The 11,322-nt window shown below is 33.7% G+C and overlaps 1 protein-coding gene across 1 annotated transcript; it reads right to left on the bottom strand.

Annotated features, from left to right (window-relative positions):
* Nucleotides 1–1,404: 1,404 nt before the first annotated feature.
* Nucleotides 1,405–10,576, bottom strand: LOC113499315 (UDP-glucuronosyltransferase 2B15-like). Its single transcript, XM_026879737.1, has 8 exons — nt 10,315–10,576; nt 4,798–4,888; nt 4,238–4,430; nt 3,871–4,065; nt 3,342–3,561; nt 2,876–3,095; nt 2,080–2,299; nt 1,405–1,878 (listed from the first exon to the last, which is right to left on the bottom strand). The coding sequence occupies exons 1-8, from the start codon at nt 10,456–10,458 to the stop codon at nt 1,617–1,619; spliced, it is 1,545 nt and encodes a 514-aa protein (XP_026735538.1). The 5' UTR covers nt 10,459–10,576; the 3' UTR covers nt 1,405–1,616.
* Nucleotides 10,577–11,322: the final 746 nt, after the last annotated feature.

Raw genomic sequence — 11,322 nt, 5'->3', positions numbered from 1 at the left:
TTTTACCATTAATCGAGGAATGTTCTATTTAACATCACGCTGCAACTAATAGAAGCGAAGATACAATGGAAAATGTGGCAAAAATGGGGAAAAGTATTAATCTTCGAGGGCTTTCGTTCAAAGATTCCTAACTTATATCTTCAAAATAAAGGCATATATTTTTTCATAATATGTATTATTACGTATTGTTGTCAAAAGAACTCACCGTACATTCACCTGATATCTCATACTGCTATTTGATTTGCAAGCCACCCATTGTTTTATCAGTAAAAAATGAAGCCATGCAAATTTTATTTTTATTATTTACCTCTTGAGCTACTATAAAGCTAGCCTTGTTATCAATGGACATCGTTCATCAGCATAATGGGTGGGTCAGGGCTTTATCTAAAACATAAAATCATAAGGTCGTCCATCAAAGATCTGGACTTTATGTGGTTCATGCAGATAAGTGGCACGACAGGATAAAAAGCCCTGTTTTATGTGCAAAAGTGAGATTAGCTATATTATAACCAACCTAAATTATAAAGAATTTCAGGAATTTAAAAAATTCAAATAAAAAATTAAAAAATACTCGACTCAAAACAAAATACGATTGTTTTAAGAAAAAAAAAACAGTCCTCTATATTAAGTGCACTAGTAGCAAAATAAGCAAAAAGCACCTGCCTGAATGAAATAATTATATTGTTATAGAAAATATTCGTGTATTTTTTCTACTCTTTAGTAAAATAATAAGAATAACACTAACTGATGACTGTCTTACAGCTAATGATCTCTCACTATCTTCCACTTAACCCATTACAGCTTGAAGACTTGCGACTGCTGCTTCTAATAGAACCTTAAATAAATTAGCCGATTACAGAAAAATACTCGAAATTGATAATTATCTAATATGTAAGTCGCGAATAAAATCTAAAAAAAAATACCTCTTAGAGATACACCTGTGCTTAAGATACACATGCACGTCGCAGCGTCAGCTCATGATTTAGGACTCAGGCTGGGCACGAAGGCTAGTTTGTCTATTAAATTTCATCTGAATATGAATAATCTTACGAAAGTACTTAAGAAAAAAAAAGGGTTTGGTTTTGCATTGACATGTGTCTCAGATAAAGATGTGAAGCACCGAAACGATTTTAACTATGACAGGTATTGGAGACTAAAGAAAGGTTTCCAATAAATTCAATTCTATCTATTAAAACGTTGAAGTGCCTAAGCGAAACAAAATATTTATACGAAATCCGTGTCCTTGGGCTGTATTGTACGCGTCATAAATTGGAGAGGAATGGGTTTTGTGTGTCTCTGATACTTCGTTGTTTTCGTAGGATCCTGTATTTAAATATGTAGGCATTCATCATTCATTTATTTATTCAACCCTTTCTCGTGGATATTTGATTTTGAATAAAATACTTTTTGGAATCTGTCATTCATTTATTATGGTAAAAACATTTATAAAAGCGAAAACATTTTAAAACAGACTATTGCTTCTTCATCTCGGTTAGACTGAATAAAAGCGTTCGTAACAAACACACAATTATAACCTACAATTAATTATTCATAGTATTTAATTTAAATAAACTCTCATAATTTACTAGAACTAGATTCTCTTTCTTCTTCGATCATTAATTCTTCTTTTGTTTGGTTTCATTTCTTCCACTGATCAATTTCTTAAGCATTCTTATCACAACCACTAGTCCTAGTAAAATTAAAGCTATGAGATCCAGGTATAGTTTCTGGTAGAACGGAACGTGTAGAGCCGGAGATCGGAGGTGAACAGCTCCACGAGTTTCAATCACATGCTCAACCCACCAGTTTATTAAATCACCAGGCTTGTTCAGACGATTGTGGTAGATGTAAGACAACTCCTTGACTTTGTTGGCATACCTGAAAGAGATAGGATCAAGATTGAGATAAAGATAAAGATTTTGTACCACTGATAGACATCTGATGGACAGACCGGACAGAGTGGAAACACGTAAGGAAGGCCTATGGCCTGCAGCGAGACAGTAACTGCTAAACTAAGAAAATGTCTGGCTTAATTTAATATCCTGGATAAAAAATGGTTTAAAAATCTTAATAACTTACTTAGGGTCTCCAAGAATTTCACCAATAGCAACCTTTAATTTTGCAGGAGTGTCAAAGCCTAAATCAACTTGCAGGGCGAAGCCTTTTCTGATAGCTCTCAAGACATTCATGAACTGGTCAGCGAATAATGGTACTCCAATGATAGGGACTCCATAGTGCACAGTTTCTGTCGTTGATAGCAGACCTCCGTGTGAGATAAACAGCTTGCAGTTTGGATGAGCTGAAAAGATACCACAATTAACATTATGCCCAAAAAACTTTAAGTCATGTTATGTTGTGAAAATTAAGTGTCATTTTTCATTAACGAAATTCAACATGAAGAAAAAACAACTTCGATAAAAAAAGTTTCCGTTTACGCTACATTCATCCAGTTTCATTTACAATGGAAATAATAAAATTGTATCAACTGATCGGCTTGTCATATCCCATATTAATCCTTCGAACACATCGGACACTGATGGCATTGTCGCGGTTCTGAACCCGATGTTGTTGACAGATGTGAACAGTTACGTTATTGTTTAAGTTTAAATAAATGGATGAACAAACTGTAGATTTTATAAGTATGAACGGATTACCACGTTTTATATTTACTGTAAACAAATATAAATTTTGACTATGTTAAAATCAGGCTAGTTGCGGATTTCGATTTTGCACATTCATTTTTCGCGGAAGTGAATGTGGATGCAGATTTTCATAAGCTCACGTCCGTGTAGGCTTATGGTTAAAATTTCTTACAAATTTAGTACGTTCAGTTCAAAAGCACAGATATCGTAACATCTTTGGCACAAATACTGACCTAATATACTTGGTTGAGGAGCCCATTGCACAACATGAACATTCTTTGGAAGATCTTTGAATTCTTCTTCTAATTTCCAGATGACAGTATACTTCAGGGTACTGAACATATCCAAGAAGGCCCTCTTGAACTCCATCGGCATAGTCTTGCTAGGCATCATGGTGCCCATACTGAAGTATATCACGCCGTGAGGTGCATTGTCCATTATCTTTTGCAAGTTCTAAAAGATGATAGCAAGAATGTTAAAGATACAATAGATATAAAAGTTCAAGTTTCATTTATACATGCTAAACAGGTGAAGTCTATACTTGATAAGTGAAAGTTAAAAAAAAAAGAATTCAAACGCATTGTTAACAAGAAATAAAATTCAAAAATTTTCCCAAAAGGGGATGCCGGACAGACTTCATTTCATGACACACCTTCCAACTATAGCTGAAAATGCATCTACTTGGAAAGTATTCAGTACCTCTGGTAAAGGCTGAGTTTCTTCATTAATATGATATCCAGCAATCGGCACGTAGTTCATTGGCACTCTATGTGCCTCTCCCAGTGACACATGTGAGTTTCCAAACATTATGGAACCATTGAATTTCACTTCATCAAACGCTGGAAGCCGTAATCCTCGCTTAGCCACCGCAGGACCAAAACCTTTTTCATATGCCTTAGCTTCCGCATCACTTACGGACCTGATGTAGTAAATACAGTGTGCATTAAATATACGACAAAGAGTAATTTTAATATGAATAAAAACAACGTCTATCGTCTGTGTCGAGTAGATTTTTATGTGTTGATATAAAATTGTACCATTACATCAATATTTATATAAGTAACAACACTGAGTGTTTTTGGAATAATTCCCACAAATTCAAAGTAACAATAATGTTACAAAAATGAATTTTGTTCTTATTATATCTCAGTCCAATTACAGGAAGATTCTTACGAGGAAATCTGAAAATAAAATTAAGGTACAATCATATTTACAGAACAATATTTACCATCTTATTCTGTATAAGTAGATAACGTTCAAGAGTTCACTGACTCTTTCTGAAAAGCTCAGGGGTGGTGTCAAAGGCGACATGTGGTCGGCGAAATAAGCCGGATTCCCGATTTCGTCGATTAAATCCAGTACCATCGGATGAGGCTCCATAGAAGAAGACCAGGCGTAAGGGCAGTTGAAGACGGTCGCAAAGCTGAAATTTTAATGAATTATTTTATTCTCAATATCTGATGACTTAAAGCAAACATTTTGAGTGTTTTACTAATTCTAAGAATGATTTATGCTACGTGTGATCATGATAAAGAAAGGTTTGTTAGACAGAGTGTTGGAGTTATTTTATCAAATCAAGGTGTTCGCCATCTTACCCACTATACAGGTGTTGATACAACCATTCGGCTATCACCAGGTCAAACTGTTCACTGGGGTCCATTATAAGTTTTTGAACATTTTTATGATTGACCCCTTTTTCAGCGACCTTCAACATTAGGTGATACATAGTAAACATGTCTTTTAAATCCACTTCCTTATTCATAACCTTTTTAAAATCCAAGGTACTTGCTGAAAGGAAAAAAAATATATTTTTAGTATAATATTATTTTTTGAGTTAATAAGGTCAGAATTTAACCCTTGTGTTACGAAGGGTCTAAAAACATTCAAGTCACATGCACAAAGAGACCCAGAAAAGCATTTGTGGGTTACAAAAATGGTTGTACTACGCGATGGTCGACTCCCGACACAGCGCGCTCAGCGGCTGGGCATATTGACATATGAGCCACAGAGCTATATGTGAAGTCAGTTTTAATAGTGCTGGTACTATTGAAGCCTCAAAGAAACTAGTTGTTATGAACGATAAGACTGCTGCTTGACTTCCAAGTCTTAAACATATTTCATGAACTACAAGTAGATAGCGTTCGTTAAAACTTACTGAACACGAAATTTTCAAAATTGGATGATACATCGACTTGCCGAAGATTTGGATGGGGCTTTTTGATTGGAACCGGTGTAATGTATGTCACCTGAAAAAAAAATAAGAAGAATATACGATGGGCGTGACTGAAGGGCTAAGGGTCACACGACGACTTATATTACTGACAATTTCAAATTCCATTCTTGGAAAACTTAGTTAGACTCGGATGTATCACATTGTCTTTGAAAAGAAAAAAATAGCTAGTAGAAAATATAGGCTAAAAACGAACGAACATGGCTTAACAAAACACACTACATACACGACATACTGCTTTCAAATTTACAATAGAACATGATTTCAGCCGTAGATATATTCACGTCCAAATTCCCCCGGCTAAAATAGAGTGATAACACTACGGATCGCAAGAATCATATATTATGCATCCTTCCAAACTTACGCATAACCCAAACCAGATATGATATCATCTCATGCCCTGAACAAACTTATACATTTTCATAACAAGAGACCTCGTCAAGTTATTCAGCGGAACGCATAGGAAATTATTCACAAGTGAAATTATACCTCAGAATGGAAAAGTTCTTCGTGCAAGAACTGAATACGAAATATTTGAAGTCACGGGGCAAGCCACTTTGTATTCATCTACCATTTGTGTAGCCGTTTTTAGATTTTTTTCCCGTACCTTATACTACAAATTGATGGGTGTGCAGGCTGTGACTCTATACTCTGTTATTTTATGTAATTTTGGGCTTCAAATAGTCCAAGATCCTGAATTAGTACGTTGAATGAATTTTGGATGTTGCGGAAGTGAAGATACCTTTTTAATGAGCAAGCATTTGAACTTTTGGGACAGTTAGGCAAGTAATAAATTTGTTATTACATCACAGAATATCTACTTCATCATATGCTTATGTTCTTGTGTCTTATTTTCATTGCACAGTCAAGTGTACTATTAGCTTTTATTTTGTTTTATGTGTTACAGTAAAATAAAGGCTTTCCTTTTGTCATTGACTGCTTTACTGAGTTTATTACACAAGAAGGTTGCATTCCTTTATTTACCAAGGCTATAACAAGCCATTAATTCACGGGATCTCAAAACTAAACAGCCACTTTGTATTCCACAAATATTAATTCACTTGTTTTGGTTGAATCTGAAACAGAAGCTGCGTCCCACACATGCATATTAAATCGTTTTCCACCTCGACAAGTTGACAAATACCGCAAATGGTCTAAAACATGTCTTTTATGTCAGAAGTTGGAAGTTGGTCTGAATATAAATGAGTGTAGTCCAACTTGTTAGCGGTACCGCTTGACCGACTTTGAATATCACATGAGCTAAAACTTGAGTTTTGACTGCGGACCAAATTTAAAACGTGTAAGTTTGACCCATATTGTGAATTTTCGGTGATTCCGTTTCGTTAGGTATTCATGAAGTTCTTGTCTTTTAACCGACTTCAACGAAGGCTGAAGTTATTAATTGGCCGTTTCCTTTTCATATAGTTGGTTGGTTGTTTGAGTTTACTTCACCGGACTCATTGACACCAAATCTGACCCTTTACCCCAAAGATAAAGGCTAACAAGGTTAGCAGCGTCCAGGACATTCCGTTCTTGTTTCAGACGACAACTTAGTGCGTTGCTCACAATTTTATCATAGCAAACAAAATGAAGCCGAGAACTTCTAACTTTCAATTTTTAATTTGCATCATTTTCCATTCTGCTATTTCAATTTTTCTTTTTCTATAGGCAACATATTGGAGAGTCAATCACCAAAAGTCCAGATAAATTCAAATAACATTAAGATAACAATAATTACTATTATACGAATATCTTCCAATTCCGATTACTTTGGGCGTTCAAAGAATTATTTTTATATCTTCCAATTACGATGAGTGTATACATATATTATCTAAAATCATTATAATTACCTATGTACGTAGGTTGCTACGACAACCTACCAAACTTGACTAAAGCGTTGGAAACGTTGTTCTTTTTTGAAATAATTCAGTTTTACTTGAAAGGGATTATTATATTAAAGTAATATTTCAGAACAAGTCGCCACTTGTCGATATGCCAACGTTTATAATTTATATTATTATGAATATCAGAGATAACATTTAAAAGCCGCTTTATTTATAGATTCTATTGGTAAATAAAATTATACTTGCATCGTAATAAGATAGTGATGTAGTGAAATATTATTTTTTTATCTAAAAAACGCATTTGCATAATTGAGGTATCGTTAGATTTGTCTTAGCAGTCCAAGTGACGTTAAATTATAATTACCGTACGTAACTATAATTCTGTGCTTATGATTACTAAGCAGTTTTACGCAGACGGTTTTTCGTGTGCAGTTGTGTTCTCTTTTGAGCACCGTTGCATAAAAATCTTTCTAGAATTTTAAAATAACTCTCAAAGAAAGAGTAAAATGATTTGGATTTCTAATGTAACTGCCATCCCATCGCAGTACTTATATTTGTTTTCCAACGCACGATGGAAATTCGTGCACAATTAAATAAATCCATCAAAAGACAAACCTTAATTAGAACCGCTTAACCTTGAGATTTATCTCTTGTGCAGCTATAAAATAAAATAATCAATTATTGTTTTAATTTTGCATAAACCTACGTCAGGCACCAGTCTCTCACAAAGTTACCTATTTATCTGGTACAATTGTAACACGAAAAGCATTAAGGAAACTATTGTGATGAGAAAATAAATATATATCTTTTTTCATTCACGGGCTAACTTCATGAGAAGAGACCCGGTCCTTTTTAAAGGCTTGAACGGGGACACAGGTCCAACGCACAGAGGCCTTCTTGAGAACTTTAATATACAATGTGATGGGGCATCTACTAGGGATAATTCACCTCCGCTCTATGGGAGAACAGAGATGAAGAATCCAAAGTAGATGCAAAACTATTGCAATATGTATGTAAAACTAAATAGGCTATTATATAAATGAGACATGTTAAGTGCACCAGTTCCTTAAAAAAAATATATTATTATTATTAAATAAATTACTTCACAATTCACATAAACACACATTTGAATGCAGTGTCGTTATAAGTGAGACTTACTGTCGGAAAAAATAATATAACTTTTAAAGAGCTAAAAGCCGACGAATTGCGTAAACAACTTAGTTATTAAAATTACAAAATCCTCATTTCTCTCTTACCTTTTAACAAATATTTATAAGCATTATCTAAGTAAGAGCAAATTTTTTGCAACACCATGTGTTTTTCTTTGGTTTGACTGTATCAATGTACAATGCAACATTATCTCTCGTTTTTGTCTGACAGGAAGAGTCTTCGAATTAAGTTGTCCTAATGACCCTAAAACCCTCGTTAGATGCTATCAAAAGTGCAAAAACTCCCATAAAATTACCCTTTTATTCGCATATTTTCTTTTATATTTATTTTACGCAGTACACTGAATATGTTGAGCCTTATTCTCGAACCAGAAAATACTTTTAAACAAATACAATGTTATTGTTTTTACGATGAATAGGCCGGTAATAAAATAGTAATGATCAATGTTGATTAAATTATTATATAAACTAGGTCAAAATAATGTTACCTAAGTGTTTAAAAGTTTACATAAAAAATAAACGGTTATCACATTAAGGTGCTTAATAGTAGGTTAGGCAGCCAAATTCTTAATCATGAAAGGACACAATGGAGCCGTCACTGGTCTGTCCGCGGATTTATTAAAAAATATCTTTGATAGTAACATGAAAAGGAAAATATAAATAAAATTAATGAAGATATCTAAGCTAAAACTCTTACTGTGGACATTACTTATTACAGAAAAAATACCACAACACTGTACAAAGACTATACGAAGTCACACACTGCATAAATAAGTACCTTTGCCATACATAATAAGATCTTAGTACATACACAAAGGAACAAAATGATACTTGTACACAAACTACATACCTTATACACTATCATTGATAACAATGAGTTTCTATTGACAGCGAGTAGTACGTGTATGTTCCGTCGATCATTAATTAGGACCAAACAATAATAAAGATGAATATAACGATCGCTTGCTGCCTCTAGTCTTTACTAATATATAAAGCTGAAGAGTTTGTTTGTTTGAGCGCACTAATCTCTGGAACTAGTGGTTTAAATTGAAAAAATCTCTTTGTGTTGAATAGACCATTCATTGAGGAAGGTTTTAGGCTATATACCATCACGCTGCGACTAATAGGATACAATAAGATACAATGGAAAATGTAGAAAAAACAGGGAGAATTATTCATCTTCGAGGGTTTCCGTTCAAAAATTCCTACCTTATATCTTCTAACCACGCGGACGAGGTCGCGGGCAACAGCTAGTTGTATTTATTTAAAGAGGTTAACTTATATTTAGCATTGACCATGACCGACCTTGGATATAGCATTGAGTCTTGACTAATAGTTAGAAGAAGTAAAACTACTTTGAAGTTTTTTCCAACTGCAATCAATTTTAATAGTTTTGGAAAATTGTTTCGGAGTTTGATAACGTGTGTTTAGAAAAATATAATAGGTATTTTTTGGTTTGAGGTCGAGATACGAGTTAGCAGGTTTGAACTTAACGAAGATTTTGAACACTGCAATTTTGGTATGTGGTTTTGGCAATTTGAAATTATTTTTAAACCTCACTGGCAAATGGTAGAGATAAAAATAAATAGGAATCCTACATCGCTAAAACAGAGTTCAGAATCGATAAACTGCAGTGAGTAAACGTGATCAATACTTAATAATATTTTTTCTCTATAAGACCAGAAACCCATGCCCAGTTTTTGAAAAATCTTACATTTTGATTTTTTAAACAGTTTCAAGCCAAATGCGGTATTTCAAATAGTTTTGATTTATCCAGTAATTATAACTATAACACATGTTTTAGATTGTTTCAACTAAATGCTCATTTGACATCAATACCACTTACGAAAATATTGATTTAACCTTGAATTTTAATGTTGACATGGATTTAATAACACATTAACACATGTAAGATGACTTGTAAATATTGTTGCCGGCTTATTACAATTCTGGCTTTTAAGTTATAGAGGGTCAACTATCATTAACGTAATAATAATAATGTTTGTGGAAAAAGTGACGGCACAATAGACTAGAATAGGATCTTTCTGATACGCCAGTTATAATAATTTACTTTAAGAAATGAGGTAAGAATCATGATATGCTAGTTTAAAAAACAGAGTGTAATCAATTTTGTCCACATTTTACTTAATATTCAATTGTCTGTATTTACAACTAATTCTGAAATAAAATACAGAAATAATAGAGAACTTATAAAGACACGTTCTCAAATGTCACTTCAGCAATTTTTTTTTTCAGATTCTTGTTCAGCCATATTCATAAATTGCATTGTCATCGGGTATGAAGCTATACTGAAAATTTCAGCCTGCTAGCTTATCGAAAGTGCTTCAAAATTGAGTTGCAAAAATTCAACCGGAACGACAAATAAACAAACAAGAAAGTGAGTGTATAATTCATCATTTAATACGAACCTCATGACCTCCATTCAAAAGATGCCGCACAAAACCTTCACCTAATATCGAATGACTTTTCCCCGGATACGGGAAAGCCACAAGAATTTTATATGAAAACACATCATTTAAAAATAAAGTTAGTAAAAGTAAAGTCCACTTCATTGTAATCTATTAAATATTCGTCCGCACTGTCCAACGTTCCAAAAACAACTGTATTTATATAATTTGCACCACAAACAAAATCTATGTCAACTCCCAATGATCAACTATTTTCAATGATATTACATCTTTTAAAATAGCAAGTAATACAGCCAATTTAATTTGTCCATCCGAAGTGTGCTACACATATTGCCATCCTTCTCTCGCTTTAATGTTTGTGCTATCTATCTCTGTTACTCTTTAGGACAAAAAGTTAGTTGAGATATCTTTACGTTGTGTTTGTGTTTCCTGATTGTTTAGCTTCACGTGGTTACCACGCCGACGCTTCTTGATAACACACGTTTTATCTATTTGTTACGCAACTGCCGTCTCTCATAAATAATCAGTTTATTATTATTTTATCTGTCGCTTATGCGTTTTACCTTGTCTATTGACCGGATTTGTGAAATCAAGTGTTTTGTTATCAAAAATCTGCAAAGTAATTGAAACGAGCATACGAGCATATGAAATTAATCAATTTATTTTTTTAGACTTTCGCACTAATTTCTATTTTTCTCTAGACACACATTATTTGTTTTAAATTAAACAAGGTATATTACATCCAAATATGAATTTCACATCGTTCAACTAACTTTTATAAATGAACTATAACTTAAGCACCACTCCTACAGAGCAATTAAGAATGCCATCACATCCCATATCACAAAGACATATTCTCGTTAAATGTCCACTGGGGCAAACAACTCTTGCACATAGTACGGGGCGCTGAATCGTAAATTTATAGCGCATGCATCGATGCTGAAATACAGTGTGCAATCTGATATTGTCGAGAATTGCAACTTATTTACCGACACGTATTCAGTGTAA

Source organism: Trichoplusia ni, chromosome 12 (assembly GCF_003590095.1).
Source record: "Trichoplusia ni isolate ovarian cell line Hi5 chromosome 12, tn1, whole genome shotgun sequence".
Classification (NCBI taxonomy): domain Eukaryota; kingdom Metazoa; phylum Arthropoda; class Insecta; order Lepidoptera; family Noctuidae; genus Trichoplusia; species Trichoplusia ni.
The sequence above is the reverse complement of the archived record's forward strand: the minus strand, read 5'-3'. Positions and strand labels throughout refer to the sequence as shown.